Genomic DNA, 19,348 nt, shown 5'->3' on the forward strand with positions numbered 1-19,348 from the left:
TTCACATGGGTCTCGCGGAGAAGTACCTGTGGGACTGGACTAGCTACTTTGGCTGGAGGGAGTCCAGCACACTGACGTCCAATTAATATGAGCTACTGTGTCCACACTGCACTGGACTTGTCTCTGTTATCCCAACTGCTTGCTGTGAGGGACAAACAACACAGTGGACGTCCCCCGTCCCCCGTCCCCCGTCCCCCACCCCCCGTCCTCTCCCCCATCCATCCTCTGCTTTGGCTAACAGGTTCACCTCAGCTACCCTGGCAGAAACACTAGGGCATTACCGGGCAGGAATGAGCTGAGCAAACCACTTTATCAGAGAGAGGCTGAAGTATCAACAGGCATTGAGCAAGGGCCCTGTTTTTCTCAGCTGAGGTGGAGCCAGAGAGAGCCAGAGAATGAATAATATTTTGAAAGCACTGATGTTTGTGAAGGTTTGTGTGTGTGTGTGTGTGTGTGTGTGTGTGTGTGTGTGTGTGAGTGAGTAAGAGAGAGAGAGAGAGAGAGCTTTGTGGGTGTCAGTGTGGGATATTGTGTTTCCGCTGGCCTGTAATCTGGGATCTCTGCATGTTCATTAGAGACTGGCAGCTCTGGCGCTAGAACACGGGGGACAGACATGTTCTTCTTTGTGTGCTCTGCTAATGGACGGTTCTGCCTCTCATAGCAGAAGACGATTTTTTTCCCCCTCTATCTTCCACTCCAGCGGGCATGGGAGTGCCCCGGGGGGGGGGGGGGGGGGGGACTGGGGACATACTGGTCACTTGGCTCCCGCATGGCTTTGAGTCTGCTTAAACCACTCTCTCTCTCTCACACACACACACACACACACACACACACACACACACACACAGAGGCTATTTCTGCAGGAGGCACCATGCTCTAACCTTAACCCTCCAACACCCTGCGCTTACCTCACACTACACACTAAACTCCCCACATCCTCCAGGCGTGGTCTAAAGCAGCCTAGGTTTGACAGCACCAGGGGATGTTCTTCACGGGTTTAAACATAGATGTCCAATCCCACAGCACATCGCGTGCCAATACAACCCAGCACCCAGCATGCCTTAGGTCACTCTCTGAACCTGCTGAGGGACTCCAGATGACCTTGAGGGAACTTTAATGAATTAATGAGATATATCCCGATTACAGAGGGCATTAGCTCATCCAGTAAAGAGAAGTTACCTAACAAACGCCAATCAGAAATGTGTCTGTCGCGTGTAGGAGAGAAAAAAAGCCACCACAGAGTAAACAAGTGCAGATGGGATGGGGATGGGGGTGATGGGGGGTCTCACCTGTCTGTAACTGTAGCCCTGCAGTAGTAGGAAGTAGGGGAAGTCGAAGGGCGGATGGATGGAGTACTGCGTGCTGTTGTCGTCGCTGCTCTCGGTCTCCTCCTTCTCCGTGCGCCGGCTCCGTGCCTCCGCGTCCACATCCGCCTCCGTGGCCTCGGGGCTCTCCAGCATCCCGGGGCTCTCCGGGGGGGTCACCGCTGCACTGGGGACCCGGGGACCCCCGAGGGCCCGCCGGACACGGACCGCCTCCTGGCCCATGGCCGACACGTCCATGTCGCTCAGGCTTCTCCAGATGGGCGGCCCGTCGACCTCGCCCTCGCTGCCGTCCACGAACAGGGAGGTGACGCGCGAGCGCCCGCGCTGCAGCTTTCGGGCCTGGGCATTGAGGCCTGAGGAGAGGACAGAGAGCCAGCAAGGGGTTGAGGACCAGGAGGCGATGACACATAACACTTTAATGAAGCACCATGACTCTCCGACAGTGCACTGAGACGCCAAATTACTTCATTCCAACATTCTTTTATTCATCTGATGGATATTAAAGCATTTCTCCAAATCCCTCCTCTCCTTGTTCAGTGTTCCTGTAATACTGTATACAGTTCTACAATTACCCTTTGAAGATCAAGAAAGTACTCAATCTATCTAGCTATCTACATGTGAGTATCCAACAACCAGATCAAGCACTGATGACAGGGATGTTGCAAAAGAAGGTTACTCATTTTACCTTCATAACTTTGACCTCATTAGATGCTTTAGATGTTTATGTTCAGACTATGGTCACAATGCCTGAAACCAGGGACAACCAGCACAACTGAGAACAGTCTCCTGTGTTACCAAAGCCATGGCCTTTAGAACAATGGCCAGATGATTGCATATATACTATAGGTGATTAAAGCCACAGCTATCAGGTGTGTATCTGACCAGATAGCCTCCCGTTCTGGACAGAGAAACGCTTCTCAGCAGTTTGAAGCACAGTTCCCACACTCATTAATTGCCAAGTGATAAAGACAAATGTCATTCAAAGGCTATGCACAAAGCAAAACATTAAGGATTAAAAGTAGAAAGAGAACAAGAGAGAGAGAAAAAGAAGCAGGGGCCAAGGGTGACCTGATAACACCTCCTCTAAGCAAACAGCACAGGGACTTCATCAGTGCCAGGCCTGCAAAAGAGGGCTGAAAAAAAACGAAAAAAAAACAAAGGAGGAAATCCTGAGTGAAAGAACAAGACGTATTCTCTCTCCCTCTCTCGCTCTCTCTCTTTATCTCACATGAGCAGGCGATTAGAACTAGCATAACGCAACAATCACTCTGTCCACCTCAGTATGGGGGACAGGTTATCGGCCATGGAAGTGGGCGCTTCTCTCGTTCCGCATGGTTTAAACTGCAATGAGGGCACTCACTTTCCCCTCAAAAGTTGAATTACACACTCACACACACTCACTCTCACACACACACACATCAAGAGGGGTGAGAACCACAACATGTCCCGAGCCAAAGTCAACAAGACCACCACACATTCCCTTGACTGCAGGAAGAAAGCGCCAGCGGAAAGATAAACAAACTGTGTCGTGGGACACATTAAAGCACGCACACACACACACACACACACACACACACACACACACACACACACACACACACACACACACACACACACACACACACACACACACACACACACACACACACACAACACACACACACACACACACACACACACACACATCCCTCTGTCCAGTCCGGTGGGAAATATCTGACAGGAGCAACCTATAAACTGCAATTATGAGGGGGCCCCTCTCTTCCTGAACAGCCCAATTGTAGGGGACAATGACACAAGAGGATGCGAAGGTGTCACAATCTATTGAGAGAGGTCCCATTATCAGTGTTAAGAGGGAGTGCGTAAAAAGGCTGACGTGATTCAACAAATCAGACCAGCCAAAGGTGGAGCTAACTTAAGCCCAAACCAGTGGAATTCTCTACTGAGGCCAGTCCACGCTCTTTCCAAACTCAGTATGATTTGACGTTTCTCAGTTCAGTTCAGGTGGCCTACCTGCTGTGACGTTGTCAGTTTCCCGGGCGCTATGCTCCTCCACAGTGGCCCTCCTTTGGATCTCGAAGCGCCTGGACAGGCCCTGTTTTGGTTTCCACAGCGCCTGCAGCATGAGTGGTCGCTCGTAGTCCCCCACGACCCGGAAGCACTCAGTCTTCCACTGGAGGTCGGCGCCAGTCTGGCCAATCACGTCGCAGAGCACGTAGTCAGCCACATTTTCTTTCTCCAGGCAGTATCTGTAGAGCCAGAACAGGCCAGTCAGAGATGGAGCTTCCAAGGCTCTTTCTGAACACAGTGTGGTGATTTGGTGTTTCTCAATCCAGCTCCAGGGCATGGTGGACACTAGAGGGCTGGGGTTTCTCCGAAGATGAATAAGCCTGATTGCACTGACCAAACTCATTTAAATCTTGTGTGCTCAATAATGGTTAAGACCAATAACAAAGACACATGCAGTGCTAGGGATACCCAAGACTTACCAATGTAAATGGGAACAATATTCAGGCATACATTCATCTTGAGCGTAACAAAACAGTAAAAGTGGTTTGCAAGCCTTTCCTTTAGCCTCACTCGCCCTTACCAACAGCAGAGTCAGGGATTCAAAGGACACAAAAAGGAGCAATTAGATGTTCAGTATTTGGCTTATGGCCACTTCCACATGAACGCTTGGGAAGCAGAGATCACACTGCTAGTGCCAGTTGACCGGTCGACCATCCAAGCCACAGTAACGCCCATGACATTTCTAGAGTGTAACCAACTACGCTGCTCAGTGCTCACCTCTCCAGGGCCTCTTTGATTAGCTCCTTGGCACTAGAGCGAGTCGTGGCCAGCACGCTCTTGTAGTTGGTGCCTTGGCAGATGTCGCTGCCGAAGATTTTCAGGATCCCCGGTGCAGACGTCTGGCTGGACAGCTCGGCGGGATCGTCGGCCACGCTGGGCTGGCTCCCGTCCCCTACCCCGCCCAGGCTCCTGCTCCCGCTGTCCCGGAGGAGAGGGCTGCGATTGAACACGGTGGAAAGCCGGTTGTTGTGGCGACGGATTTTGTTCTTGGCCGGCTGCCGCACGCCTGTGGAGCTCTCCAGTGAGCGCGTGGTGCTGTCAGAGGTGTTGGATCTGATAGAGACAAAGAAGGACGGAGAAAGAGATAGCAATTAAGGTCTAAAAGCTTGGTGGTGTGTCTGCACAGTGTTCTGTCTGACTTTTTGCATCATCTCTGTCCATCTCACCTTAAAAGCATTCCATCAAGGGAGAGTAGATGGAACTTCACACAAACTCAACAGCATATGCATAAATTATCATTAATGACTGCAACAAAGACTAATGCGAGATGATAAATCATCCACTTTGCAACATATTTTCAATGTTAAGCCAAATAACTCCTACATTTCCATGTTGTGTGGTCCATAGGCATCCAATGAGACATGCAATAGCCTTTTAGAGATGAGTAGATTTTTCACGTTTAAGATGTAACAATTGTCCATTTGTACTGCCCAGACTTCGGCAGAACATCTAGCCAAATGTTAACTGCCATGGCTGAAATTAAACTAAAACACACTCGACCGGGCGTGCATTTCGATAACCATGTCCCACCACAAAATGAACAAAAAAAGGCCACAGACAGTCTAACTAGTCATAACTTACTGTAAAGAGCCATTGCTTGACTTTCTTCCGAGCTTGGCCAGGCGTCTTTTTGGTGAGCGGATCAACAAACTAACAGGAAAACTGAGGGCTTGCTTGGCGATGTGGTTACTCCGTTCCTCTGAAATCATGTTGATAACTTGTTGAGGTTATAGCTGGGTACACGTATTTGCTTGAATTGCTTTAGGACGCAAATAAGGTCTCTGGTAAAGATAAAGAAAAAGTATTGACAAAACGCCTACTTAAAAGCGTACGATAATCTTGTCGAAGAACCATATCTTTTCAGAGAGCTAACGTTATATTCCCTTTCGCACGCTGACTCTCCCATAGTAAATGCCAATGGCTATGGTCTCCAACTTTATCCAGAGTTTCAGTCCCTGATACTTCCAGGCATCGCAAAGCGTAAAGTTAGTCCGTTTCTTGCAGAACGAAAATAATCCATGGCCGTTTAAAAAGAGTAAATTGCAGTGCTATCCAGGATCCGACAGTTTTGTTTAATTAAGTTAAAAACCTGTTCCACGTAATAGAGCGGCATGCCAAGCCACTGTTGCACGTCTTGAAGGCACGTTTTGCCTGGTCTTTCCAACACGGCCTTAAATGAATGAAGGAAATCAGCTTGTTCAAGTATGGTTTCAAAAGAGATTTACGTTATTTAGACCTGACAAATTAATTCCACCGGTTTATCCAGCGTCAACAGCCCATCTCGACCTGCTCAGTGTGGGACGGTTTTAAAAAGTTGCGACTAGCGGGCTGAGTTCCTGACGTCATTTTAGAACGGGCGGAGACAACTCAGTCATTGGAAAGAGTTTACGATGCCTGGTATAAGGATTTGTATGGTAGTAATATCAAGGTGAAATTGTTAATGAATCAATATTTATCTTGAAAGCTTTTTACAGACCCTGAGCCCAGCTGTGAGGCGGTACTTCAACATATCAGCGTCTGTAGTAAATCTTTGTCAGCGAATTTAAGTGTTTGAAAGGTAAGTTTCTCCTGTTAGACACAATAAAGTGGGCTATATTGAACTGTGAAATGAATGTACAGACACAACATTTGATGCCTGAACTATTCCCTCGTCATGGGTAGAGGGAGCAGGATTTGAGGAAAGGGAAGGGTGGGAAAGGATTTCCTTTGCCCGGTGTGAGAAAGTGCAATAGTTGGTCGGAGTCTAGAATCTGCCCAGCCCATTCTCTATTACTCCAAGTGATCCAGAACATTGCAAGACAGACCCTACTCCGCAATACCGTTCGTTAGGTGCTTTGGTTTGGGGAATATATTAACCGCTGTACCTGCACTTGCATCTCTCTCCAATAGAGAAAGTACGCCCCCTGCCGGTTAAATAGCGGGTCGATACTGCACAGTAAGTGGATGAACATACTCGGGGCCAAATAAAGCCTAACCCTAAGTTATTCAACTGCTCAGGGAACACCTCAACTGTTTTTAAATCTTTCATCTCGTTGGCAATCCTGTAGGCAGACACCATGATCTTACGACATGGACTAATAAGATAAATCAGATGGCAATGTTATCAGTTCTGGAGTCCATAGACATAAGACTTTATCTATGCTGGAGTCATACAGGTCCCTTAACCATGCTGCAAGTAAACGCCAAAATTGGAGAACTAAATGTAGTTTGGCCCAGTCCTCATTTTGGCCTATTCCACATGTGGTCAAGATAGTTCAAACTTCAAGGGCAGATTTAGGGTTTAATGTTCCAGCTCATGGGAAAATGCCCTTTTTGAGAGATAATAATTCATTGTAAAATCCACCACAAGGAATGCAATTTTGATTATTAGTCAGTCACAAGTGTTAAAGAAATGGCCAAGACTGTGACTTTCATGAAAATTATTTATCAGCATCTAATGTGTGTGTACATACTGAAACCCACCCCCAGTTGAACACTCAAGGACACAATGAAGAGACGGTTCATTTTCTAACATTTTATTCAAGACAATTACATGTTCTTAAGATTTGAACAAAAATGAAAAAATAAAATAGTTCACTTCTCAAACCTAAACGTGAATGAATTGTTTGTGGTATGCCTTACAGAGGGAAAGAGAGAGAAAAGAAACCTTTTTGTTTTCCATTCCTAACACTGTACAGATGCTTCAAACCCGAGACTGAAGGGCAAAAAGTAGTGACATGAATACCATTACTTTACAAACTGAAAAAAAATTAAAATAAGGAAAGAACATGCCACAGGTACAGGTTTTATTTCTATCCTGAATGCTGGTAAACAAAGTAAGTGTAGACCTTAAAACACACGTTGACCTCTACCTGGTTTTCGTGTACGTTTGTTTAAATTCATTGCAGTAGTTAAGAAGAAAAATGACATAATTAACAGAAATTAACACTACAGGTCCTGTCAATGTAGCTGCAAAAAATGGCAACCTCTCTTAAAACATGTTTTATTTAGCTATGTTTGTTTTTGTTTTGTTTTATTATTTTTAATTTTCGACAGGCCACTACATCTGTGGTTCACCTTGTTTTAAGCAGCAGAGTTGCGTGTTCTGGTCAGGGAGGTCTTCGGTTCTTCTGTTCTCCCATCAGCCCGATCCAGGGGTCCTGACGTGCACAAACGTTCAGAGAGAAACACGATTAGAACAGGAGACGGCACATGTTCACGTCAAGCAAACAAGCTGTTCAATAAGCACCACAGACCACTTTAAAGTCTAAGTCAAAAGAAAAAAGGAAATCCTCTCAAAAGGAACACTGGCATTTCACACAGGCCCCACAGTTACGACACCAGGGTAAACCACATGAACCAGGAGCACAGCCCATATCTGACTGCGTTAGAAAACGTTGTGCACTGCACATCATGAGCTAGTCTGTATAACCCTTTTATGCTTGCATTTGATGCTCAAAAGGTAAAAAATATAAACAGATAGATAGAATAGGATACAGAGAAGGGGGAGATAAAGAGGGACATAGATTGAGAGAGAGAGAGAGAGCGAGAGAGAGAGAGAAAGAGAAAAGTAGCTTGCCATGTTAAAAACATTTGAGGGAAAGCACAAGGCCTGAGGATCTAAAGTGGAAAATGTCAACCTGGAGGCAAGACTATCCCGTTTAATATCCCCTCATCTGTTCAATCAGCATGCAGAAATCCATCTCACTACACACAGCCCCACAGTTGAAGAGTTCTAAGTGTATGACTGTGGCAAAGGGTGATTTTAAAAACACTTTAGTTTAGCAGTTTGTCACTTTGTCATGCCACAGACGGGAAATGGCTGTGATAATGAAACTGAAAGCTAGAGATGGATCAGATAGGTCTGGGCCTTCACGAAAACTTAAAACTGTGCTGTAGCTACAGCAACTAGCTTTAACACCATGTGCATTCGTCCAAAGGAGAAAAAGGCCCGAGTGTGAGATTTGGGGATATAAAATCGGGTTTATTCAACTTATTGCTTGTTTGTTTGAAATTGTGTTTCTCTGGTGGTCAGCCTTCTTGTAACACAAAAAAATTCAACTAAAGATCTTAACTGTGTCAATAACAAATAATAAAAAAAAATATAATAAAAAAAATGTTCACCAAAAATGAAAACAAAAAATAACAAATGTACATCAAGCTTTCTGAAAACACGTTCACAGGCAACAGCATTCAGAATAAATATGGATGTGGGTAAAGAAAGGAGTACCTTGGGTGAGTACCTGCACAGTTTGACAGTATCCTTGATTTTTAATTTGGCTTTTTCATGAGGGGGGGGAAGAGTCGCTCACAACACCAACGCTGTGGTATGAGGTATGGAAGTCAGCTGCAATTATTCATTAGCCCTATACTTCCATTCCCACAATGCTACCTGGCTTGTCCAGTTTAAGAACACTGTGTTAAAAGGCAAGGCAATGAAGCACAAAAAGAAGGCACACATCCTTGTCACTGGGAGGAAAGAGAGGCGTGACTGCATTTTAATGGATTAATGAGTCAGCAATATTTTTTTTCAGATTTTCAGATACACCTTTAAAAGACAGTAGAGAGTTTGAAAATACTGCTTTATATGGGAAAAGGGACTTAAAAATGTCGTGTGCTTATATATGTCTGAGCATGTATAGACACACACACATACCATTTTGTAATGCTTGATATATGGGGCTTATATGACTTATGAGCTACTGTTTGTCAGCATTGATGGTTTTCATTAGCAGTTCAGCTTCAGACAGCACAAAGCAATGGCCACAAAAAAAGTTATATCAAGAGTTAAAAATTTGGAAGAGAAACTGGTCTAGAGAGACACATGAATGTTATGACCGATACAAAACGAAGTACCTCCGAGCATGTTTCTCAGGGCTACACTGGCTTTTCCCTCTGGATTTGAGTTTCTTTCTACCTTCTTCCATCTTCAGTGCATACTTACGATGCACTAGCCAAAAAAACAGGAAGACAAATCAAAAGACATAACTGAAAGTAAAGAGGGGGAGGTATTTAGGGATGGCAATTAGGAGGGGTTGGGGGTATGGGCAAGGAGGGTTGGAGGAAGGAGGGGGTGGGGGGAGGAGAGAGCCAAGCTGGAGGGGGAGTCTGCACTTACCTGGGCCTGATCTGAGGTCCTATCAGATCAGTTTTAATTGGACTGAGTGTCACCTTCAGATTGGATGTCTTCGCGGGCGCCATTGAGCTCGGCTTTGGGGGCATCCACCTCCATGGACTCGGCCTTGGGGAGCTCGCTGGCCTTGTCGTCACTTGATGGCGCCTTTTTGCTGCTGCGCTTCTCCTCACCGTCCTTGTGGTCTGGGGGAAACGCCAGCACGGGTGTTACTACAGAGCGGATGACTGGAAGTCCTAAGTCTATTGAGGATAATATAACCACCCCCCCACTCCCTACTTTAAGTATATCGAGCTTTATCAAAGGAAACTTTATTTGTACGGCGCATTCCATACCAGGAGGTAACAAAATGCGCCTCACAGAAGGAAAATGGGGCAGGGGAGGTTGGATACAAACACGGTCAAGTAAGTGAAAACATATTACAAGGCATGCACACATGTACAGCAAACTCACTACAGAACAGATAAATATAAGCGTGATAGGGGAAATTAAAGAGGTATGTCTTAAGTGCACGTTTAAAGGTTCCACCATTAAAACAGTGACCGGCTCCTACAACAGTTCTGGACCACTTGTATCTGATTTCTACCAGAGAAAAACCTTTAAAGTAAACTTGTGCATCTAAGAACAACTACATGTTAAAATGAAAAAAAAAAAAAACAGGGGGAAAAGTACATTTCTTGTTCTGACCTTTGTCTTTGGAGGATCTGTCCTTGTATCTGATTTCTACCAGAGAAAAACCTTTAAAGTAAACTTGTGCATCTAAGAACAACTACATGTTAAAATGAAAAAAAAAAAAAACAGGGGGAAAAGTACATTTCTTGTTCTGACCTTTGTCTTTGGAGGATCTGTCCTTGTCCTTGTCCTTGTCCCGGTCCTTGTCTCTGTCTCTCTCGCGCTCCCGGTCCCTGCTTCGGCTGCGATGCTTGTGGGACTTGCGCTCCGAGCTGCGCGACCTCTTCCTCTCCCGGCTGCGCGAGCGCCTCTTCCTGTCGGAACGCTCCCTGCTGCTGCGCCTCCTCTCTCTGTCGCGACTCCTGGGGCCACACACACACCACTCCTCAGTTAATCTATTCAAAGTCACACTTCTCTTGGCTGGGATCATTAACCAACCTCATTCAAATGGACACCTAAATACGTCATAAATGGCTGCGATATTAACAATGAAGTCATAATCTTGACACAGAGTTTGCACCCTACTGACTATGTAACACAATATACTCACGTATTTATTCTGAAACTATGGAGATCAAGAGGTCCTAAATGACCAGCGACAGTGCTTGTTATGTGTGATTGGCAGTATTACCTGCTGCGTTTCCTTTCACGGTCCTTGCTCCTGGAACGTTTGCGCTCTCGCGAGCGGCTCCTCCGGCGGTCTGACGCCCGGCTGGAGTGTCTGCTGTTGGAGTTGCTTCGTCTGCCTCGTCGCTCACGGTCCCTGTCCCTCTCACGCTCACGGTCTCTTTCCCTTTCCTTCTCCCTCTCTCTCTCCCGTTCCTTTTCTTTCTCCTTCTCCTTCTCTCGCTCCTTCTCTTTCTCTTTCTCCTCCTCTTCCTTGCGTTTCTTCTCCCGCTCCTCCCGCTCGCGCTCCCGGACTTCGCGCTCCTTGCGTGTTTTGTCTTCTGGCAGCTCAGGTTCCTCTGAACGCCGCCGCAGTTTCTCCTGCAAGAGGGAGCAGGCCATCAGTACAGTATAGTAGGGGTTGGCCGATTATCTAGTCCTTAAATAACCAGGGCCGATATTTGTTCATTTTGGATTATCATCGGTATGTGTTCAACTAAATCCGATCACTAATAACAGACACTTATAGTTACATGTTTGTGATTTTCAAGCAAGTAATGGTAAGTAAACCAGAAGGTCATAATGACGTGATGCGCCAACTAGATACTATGTGTATGCTCAGTGCAAAGGTCTGGGTGTTTTAGGATCCTTTTCTCGATCACTGGTCTATGTATGTAAAAGTTTTCAAAAATATCCAGATACGCAAAGACAAGACCACAGACCAAGCGAGGATAGCAGCACTCTCAGATAAGGAAGGCAAAATCTGTTATGACCTCTAATGGCGGTGATGGGCTCAAAGCCTGTGGCAGTGATGTGGTTACTGTTGCACTCCTAACACAAATAGAGTAAGTCAAGAGTGATCTACAATGATTACACACTGACCTTCAGTTCCTCCACAGTAGACTTGATCTTGGCGTAGCCCATGTGCTGCTTGCCCATCAGGTGGTCATCCACCCGGGACTGAGCGTCACCGACGATAAGGAAGGCTCCGCACACCTCACACACCTCCATCTGCTTCTCCTGAGCCGCAAAGCTCTCAATCGTCTGGGGGAGGTGGGGGGGGGGGGAAGAGGGAGACCGGTCAGTAAATCCAGTGTACTTTAAGGTAGTCAGGGTACACTGAACATAACTACAACATGCAAGATGGAAATAAATGTCATGAAGTTATGGGTAGGTTTTAGAAGTCAGCTGTGTTACTGTCTGTTCTCATCAGTATTCAACAGTAAAATCCAGATGAGTCGCCTCCAGACAGCACATACTGGGCATGTGTGTAAGAGACTGAGTACCGGTATATGGAAGAATGTTGCACATTAACAGTATGCAGAGTTGGGACAGCTGTCGAGTGCCTTGTGGAATATATTGAAGCGTGGGTATGTGTGGGGGAGTGAATGATGGGGAGCGGACGAGCGTGTTTGAGATAGCAGATGTGCATCTGTGTGACTCACTGAGGGGTTGGCGGTGAGGTCCTCCCTCTCGTCCTTCAGCTGCTCCACCAGCTTCATCATGCCTTGCGCCTCCTCCACACGACCCTCAGAGCCAAGCTCCTCAATCTGCACAGCAAATCACATGGGAAACATACAGATGTTAGCTACAGCAGTTTTTATACCCCAGTGGTTCTCGGCCCTGCTACTGGGCTCCCCTTGGCTGCATGGTTTTCTTCTTTCTCTGTTTTGCAAACATGCTTGCACTCTTGACCTCTGGGAAGTCTTGATTAGCTGAGCATACCTATTGTTGGTAATCCAACACATTTTCATTACACCGATATCAACCAAGTGTGCTTGGAGCGGGGACAGAATATATGCTGGGCAGGGGGCTTGAGTAAATTGAAAACACAACTGCAATTGCACCATCCCATTCACACAGCGCACAGGCCTACCTGTAGGACCAGCTCCTCGATCTTTTCTGTCAGAACCAGGGCCTTCTCCTCATTCTTGGTTGATGGACCACCAGGACCCTGCTAATAAGGATCAGTACATAGCCGGGTCAGTACATAGCCAAGCATGCTGCTAATATAATACACAACCTTTTCAGAAGGGCAAATGTTTGTTCTTTAAAAGAGAAGCTGATGTTTCACACATCTTAAAGGCGTGGCATGTAGTTTTTGCTCATAAAATCAAAATACTGTGGCAAACAACATCATATACTTTTGATGACATGTCAAAAAAAGACTGCACTGTGCAACATTGTTGTAAATTGCATGATTCATTTTTGTCTTTCGAAGATTGTTCACAGCATTGGTTTACATTTAGCTGTAAATTGGTACACAACCACCTGAACAATCAAGATGCACCAAATGTAGAAGTATGCATTGTTTTACAGTTCCTCCAAGCTAATAGCCTTATTTTAGCTTTAAAGGTTACAAGGTTACAGACTGCACTGAGGAACTTACTGCGGCGTTCTGTTGTGCCTGTGACAAGGCCAGCCGGGCGTGGCCCCTGCGAATCCTCCGCTCCACCTCAGCCAGTAGACTCTGCAGGTAGCGCAGGAAGTCCCGCTCATAACCTTCCTTCATGAAGCGAGAACTCTTTTCATACCTGACGCACACAAAGACCTGGCATGTCATCCCATCCCATCCACCCACATATGGCGGTTCACAATTTGTTAAACACATATAAGGACACAACACACAACTTACAGTTTCCTCAGGTTCTCATCATGGATCTTCTCACAAGGACCTGTGAACCACAGAGGTAAGACAAATGAGCAAAATGCCCCCTCAATAAAGACATATTTTGTTTATGTCATTGTTTTGTGTCTAATACTTTTTAGTGTTCTTAACTTACCCAAGTCTGATCGGGTGTTTGTGAATAGCTCGGCAGGACAGAATCCACACAGGTAATATTTACATACCTAGATAAGGGAACATTCACATAACCGAGAGTGAGGGAGCCTGCTTGACAGAACGCTATGAAAAACAGCTTAAACTCTGGCAAACAGCACACATGCAGATACAGTACTGCTTCAAGGCCGATTCTGCCTGCCACTTTCATTTCATCAATCACCTTGAAGCATACAAATTACCCTCTGCCATATAAAACTGTGCTCATATTCTTGATGAGAGATGAAACTCGATGTGTTTGAATATAGAAGTTTCCATAATTGCAAATAATTATAATAATAGTTATTAGCAATAACAAAAATGATACACGACTAATTAAACAATGATTAAAATATCCGGTGGAATCAACACAGAAGTAATTTTACAAATATTCAAACCCTCTTGTGTAAGTTCAACGTCTGGTGCGACTGACAGACACAGCCTGTTATATAACATAACAGGTGAAGCCGTCTTGTCTAGCATTAACATAACTTAATGCAGCTGCTCATGTGTCCAAATCTGGGCTACACTTACGAATGTTATTAATGCGACATGGCAGTTTGGCCACCTTAGTGTACTGCGCCAGCGAGGTCTGCTTACAGTTTAAATTCATAAGCCCTCAGTGTACCAGGTAAATGGGGATCATGTCCGATCGACATTGAGAACATCGCTAACACTTAGCCTGCAAGCTAACTTTAGAGAAGACTGCTTAGTGTCAAGTGTTTGCAGTAAACTGACAATGAATCCGAGAGAGTCTGAAATGAATCTAGCTTGCATCTGTTGGCAAAGTTTAACATTCCAATATTATGTCGGCATTATGCCACGGGTAACACTGACCCTGTGTTAATGAAGGTCGCACAATGGGCGGGAATGGATGCTAAACAGGGCAAAGCATGTGGGCTTCTGGGTTGACTGCATCTCGTAGTCAAGACAAGGTTGCTAGGTCGCTGCGGAACCTCCTCGTTGCCCACTGTAGCCTCCTACCGAACTTGCTAACAAATCCGCTTGCTAGACGTAGCTATCCAATAACTCCATCGGGAACTAACTATGGCTAGCTGGGCGATAGTATGCTAATGTGAACAGAGGCGCACTGTTTTACTCCATTACTAACAGCCTTCAAACAACACGAACAACTTAGAAACGTGTTTCTTCACGCAGAGTTACACATACAGCAAGACTATTGTGTCAGTGATTTCAGCATTCATTTAACGCAAACCTCCCTTCTTTAACATGTTACCCCATGGTTTGGGTCCTAGCTAACTAGGTAGCGGTTAGCAATGTGGCTGCATGGTAACTAAAGAGAAACTAGCTATTCTGACTGATGTAAGGTAAATGTAGTTTGCTTTGTCTTATGTTCAAACTTAAACTAATACATGACACATTATTTCCGTTGTTGAAAATGTCTGGCTTGCAAGTTACCATCGGCACGATACTATTCTCAACAACTAGCTAAGGCAGCTAGCGTTAGCTATGCTAGATAACAAGTTAACGTTATGTGGCTCACTCACAGTCTCGTGGTCCCAGCGGACATTACTTCGTTTCTCGTCGGGGGCCAAATTTCTATCCCGGCCCATTAACTCGTCGAGTAACTGGGCTGCGGAAAGCATTTTGCCTGAAGGTTGTTCGCTATTCACGCAAAAAGCTTATTTTTCAGCATTTAACTTCGACACAGCAACTTAATGCTTCCGACAACGGCAACAAAATGGCAGCTGCTTCGACAGACTTTACCCAGCATGCACAAGGCGCATGTGGGTGATAGCAGGATAGATGTGATTCTCCGATTACTTCGTAGCACCTCAGCCAGTTGCTCGGTTGACCCAACCTGGGAGGTAGGCTATATCAAAATATTGGAGAACTTCATGGTGGTAGGCGGCATGATATTAGGCAGGTAATGCAAGACAGCTAATTTCTATTGAGGTGCACAAGCTAGTTCAACCAGATGTGCAGTTATGTTGTGATGGGCCTACTCACTTGCATATTTTAAAATGTCGTAGCTCTCAGGTTTTGGTATTCAACTACCGTACACATCTCTCCTGTTGCATCTTTTAACACACATATCAGAATGCAAGTAAAGCCACAATTTTAGCACACAATCTTTGTTCTTGTCCTGTGTCTTTTTCCCCCTCCCAACGATTGGTTTTGTCCTAATTATTTGTCCTTTGTATGTTTGTCTTGACTGGTATGCAAGTATGTGTGATGATGACATGACAGAGTGTGAGCTTGTTCAATCCAGGGCTTTTGAGCTCCCAGCAGAGGTTAATAACATACCTAAATATTGAATGGAAATACTAGTGTGTTTGTGCTGTGTAGGCTGATAAACACAATATAGTTTAATTCCTCTCAAATGTCTGAGACAATTGATGCAACCTATATAGATGTAACATTTGTGAATAATTTCTCAGATAATTAAAAAGCCATGTGAAACCGACTAGGCCCATGCCTTTTAGAATCCATACCCAGTGTCAAATGCATTATTTACAAACTACCAGCAGGTGGCACAGCTCATCTTGCCAAAATGTATTGCCCTGCAGTGTGCCCTGCTGTCAGGTGTTGACATTTTATGTTTTCCAATTACTTGTATCCTTCCTCTCTTTCAGAATGTTGAGTACCACTGAAAAACATTTACTACTTCACATTATTTTGTGTTTTGTTTGAGTTATCACAATCTGTTAAAAATCCAATGGACCAGCCTGGGTACAGATGGATTTCAATTCTGGTTCCTGTGTTGCTATATTACAGAAGGAATGTTCATGTTCAGGCTATTTTTGGGTCAGTTCTATCCACTCCTGCCCTGTCCCAAAAATTTTGTTCATGGTAGCATTTGTTGTGTTAAATGAGGAAACACGAATATTAGACTTTTGTTTCTGTCATTGCGTTCTTTCTGATATCATGAAGTATGAGATCTTTTTGGGCCTTGTATGGCTGGTGTTCCTGACCCTTATGAAAACCCTTAACTATGGCCTATCAGGTAGAAGTAAAAAAGGGAACTATTACATTGCTTTGCTATTAAGGTCTTTTGTGTGTGTAATTTGTGTGAATTTGATCCCTATGGTTCTCAATGTAATCTACATTCCTCCCTGTTGTTCCTGCTTGGAAACCGTTTCCAAAGAGGTTCGATGTGAAAGAGAATCTATTTGATCTCTTGCCTCCACCCTACAACCCTGATTTCATCTGACCTCAGGCTGCACCATGTCTGCCCCATTCAGTTTGCATCTGAATCTGAATTTGCGTCTGAAAAGCAGTGGAAGTTGGCACCGAATATTGGCCCTGGGCAGAGGAACAAAGGCAGAGAGGAAGATAAGAGGAACCCGTGAGGGCAGACTGTGCTGGGAGGACACCCCATGCTCTGTGCTCTGTCAGGCTGGCACAGCACATCGGTTCTGTGGGCACCAGCATGGCATGCTTCTGCCACCTGCTGGCGGCTGGATAATCCTGTTTCTGCAGTGGTCATGCTTGATGGCTTAAAATGTGTATACATAAAATGTGTTTTGTGTGTGTATGTGTAGTGGGTAGCGGCCTCACTTGAAAAGCCGTCCACGTACATTCTTGCACCTTTTGTTCAGCAGCTCATGGATACACAACCCCCTACAGGGAACAAGATCAAGAGCTGAAGAGAGACTAAGTGCAATTAAACACCAATAAGGGAAAATAATGGTGTACCAAAGCAAAAGCTTTAATCGGTGCCTTTCCTGGGAGTCTAATGCTAATGTGTTTGTTCTGTTCTCTACAGTTCATTAGGCAAACATTTAGCCTGTTGCACTTAGCAAGAACCACACCACGGTAAGTGATCTTTTGCAGACAGACCAGCTATTATGAGTTATTTCATGGAATCATAACAAACAGGACTAAACCAGGAGTACACGTGATTTTAGACTCCTGTGGTTTGGGTCACCATTCTTTTTTGAAAAGGCTTCTCTATTCTCTCCCTCACTGGGTTCACTTGAAGGTATCAGACTAGTATCCCTGGTGATGGTAAATACCCCTCCCCTGGAAAGGGACATAATGTGTGTGTGTGGTGTGTGTGTGTGTGTGTGTGTGTGTGTGTGTGTGTTCTCAGATCCACCATTGGGCTTTGTTTTTAAACCAAGTGGATGTGAGCTCTTTGTTTGGCAGGGGTTCTCTGTGACCTCCTAAGGTCTGGTGATGCAGCCAACCTGGAGGGGAAGTGCTTGACCATGCATGTGCAGCCATCGAGCACACGGTTGGGTTAATGGCACTCAGGCCAAAGCCATATGGTCTCATGCAAGAGGGGGCTTGCTGCTTAAATTAGTCCATTGGGATGTGAAAGTCAGAGTCATAGCTCTTTGGTGGTTATCGATGGGAAAGCAATAAATCAAACCAACTGCCGATGAACTGCTGCATGTATGTTACATGACCATAAGTGATGCCTACGAGGCCATCAATATCTAGTCCAGAAATGTGGTGACTCATTGCCCAGAAGAACCAACACAGACAAGACATAATCTCTTGCTCTTGGGAACATGACCACACATGCTGCAGCAAGGCTATTCTCAGCTCCCTGCGAGGCAGTCTACACTTGCTGCGTCGCTGTGTCTATTGTGTGTAGCGAAGGGCACACGGCATGGAGTACAATGGTACACACAGAGGAGACGCACAACAACGGGTGCGATGGCATCACTCTCACGTGTACCTCCTCAGCGTCCCCACTGTCAGACACCACGGGTGCCCAAGAGCGCTCGGCTCGGCAGCTTGCGCAGAAAGGAACCATTGTCCCCATGGTTCTCTCATCCTCTTAGCTCATCAGCACAAGGTTGAGAGGTACCAGACAGAGATCTATGGGTAACGACAGGAGTAAGTCAGGAGACGCTGCCCTTTAGGTTTGCATTACTGGGGCTGTCTCTTTTGGTGTTTTTTTGTTTATCCCTCTCTCGATCTCTGTCTCTCTGCATATTGTTTTCCCTCGCTGTGTCTGTCTTTCTCGCTCTCTTCCCGCCTCTGTCAGTTTTCACTAGGAGCTCTGTGCATCAATCCCAGCTGTACTTAAAGGCAGAGAAAGAGAGAGAGAGAGAGAGAGAGGACTTGTGAACCTGCAGATGATAGGATGTCATTAATATTCTGCCTGACGAGTCGAGCTGGAATCCACAAGTCTGGGAACAGACGATTCAATTTGACAGAACTTGGAGACTCAAGGACACGCCAGCATCTCAGTCAGTCATACACACATCCACCCGCGACTCATTGTCTCCCTCCACAGATTCATTTAATCAAACCCGCCTCGGGCCAGCTGCATAACCAGACGGTTTGAATGATAGCCGATAATACTACTGAAACCTGCCAAGGTCAGACAGGGGGAGGAGTGGGGCCAGCTGGGGTTATTAGCGACCTGCCCACCGCTGCACGTGTCTGTGATGTGCTGGTTCTCGCTCCACGTGAAGCCTCTATTTATTCAAGCACTCTGGCCTCGGTGGGCAGCTGTTAACTCCAGCGCTTGCAGGGCATATGCTGCCTGGCAGATGCTCAGCTGTGCTGTGTGAGTTTGATAATAACGAATGCTCTTTTTTCTTCCACCCTCTCTTTTTTTTCATGCAATGCCACCGGTGAATTGTTCCCTGCCGCAGAGAGTGAGAACTCTCAGCATCCACTGATCAATGAGATAAGCATGTCAAGAGAGAGAGATGGCAACTCTGTTTATGAACCCATATCCCAGTGTGTCAGTGTTGCATAATCCAACGAGTGAGTTTCCTCTTCCTCTGTTCACGTAACACATTGTGCACTGGGTGGGGTGTT

At 45.6% G+C, this 19,348-nt stretch overlaps 2 protein-coding genes across 3 annotated transcripts in view; both read right to left on the reverse strand.

Annotated features, from left to right (window-relative positions):
* Nucleotides 1-5,101, reverse strand: part of radil2a (Ras association and DIL domains 2a) — a gene marked incomplete at its 5' end in the record, with an annotated part of 28,856 nt that extends 23,755 nt beyond the window's left edge. Inside the window, 4 exons of the mRNA XM_080855888.1 lie at nt 1,290-1,678; nt 3,336-3,571; nt 4,110-4,445; nt 4,974-5,101. Of these exons, the coding sequence (XP_080712014.1) occupies nt 1,290-1,678; nt 3,336-3,571; nt 4,110-4,445; nt 4,974-5,101 (1,089 nt within the window). The remainder of the gene's footprint in view (nt 1-1,289; nt 1,679-3,335; nt 3,572-4,109; nt 4,446-4,973) is intronic.
* Nucleotides 5,102-6,927: 1,826 nt separating this feature from the next.
* On the reverse strand, nt 6,928-15,282 carry luc7l3 (LUC7-like 3 pre-mRNA splicing factor). 2 transcript variants are annotated; one of them, XM_080857029.1, is made up of 11 exons: nt 15,109-15,282; nt 13,566-13,632; nt 13,418-13,457; nt 13,172-13,316; nt 12,659-12,739; nt 12,228-12,332; nt 11,665-11,826; nt 10,808-11,163; nt 10,333-10,538; nt 9,490-9,689; nt 6,928-7,531 (listed from the first exon to the last, which is right to left on the reverse strand). In XM_080857029.1, the coding sequence occupies exons 1-10, from the start codon at nt 15,205-15,207 to the stop codon at nt 9,523-9,525; spliced, it is 1,428 nt and encodes a 475-aa protein (XP_080713155.1). In that variant the 5' UTR covers nt 15,208-15,282; the 3' UTR covers nt 6,928-7,531; nt 9,490-9,522. The 2 variants fall into 2 exon arrangements, with proteins under 2 accessions (XP_080713155.1, XP_080713154.1); XM_080857028.1 differs by having other exon boundaries at nt 7,450-9,689.
* Nucleotides 15,283-19,348: the final 4,066 nt, after the last annotated feature.

The sequence above is a fragment of the Sprattus sprattus genome (assembly GCF_963457725.1).
Source record: "Sprattus sprattus genome assembly, chromosome: 18".
Taxonomy (NCBI): domain Eukaryota; kingdom Metazoa; phylum Chordata; class Actinopteri; order Clupeiformes; family Clupeidae; genus Sprattus; species Sprattus sprattus.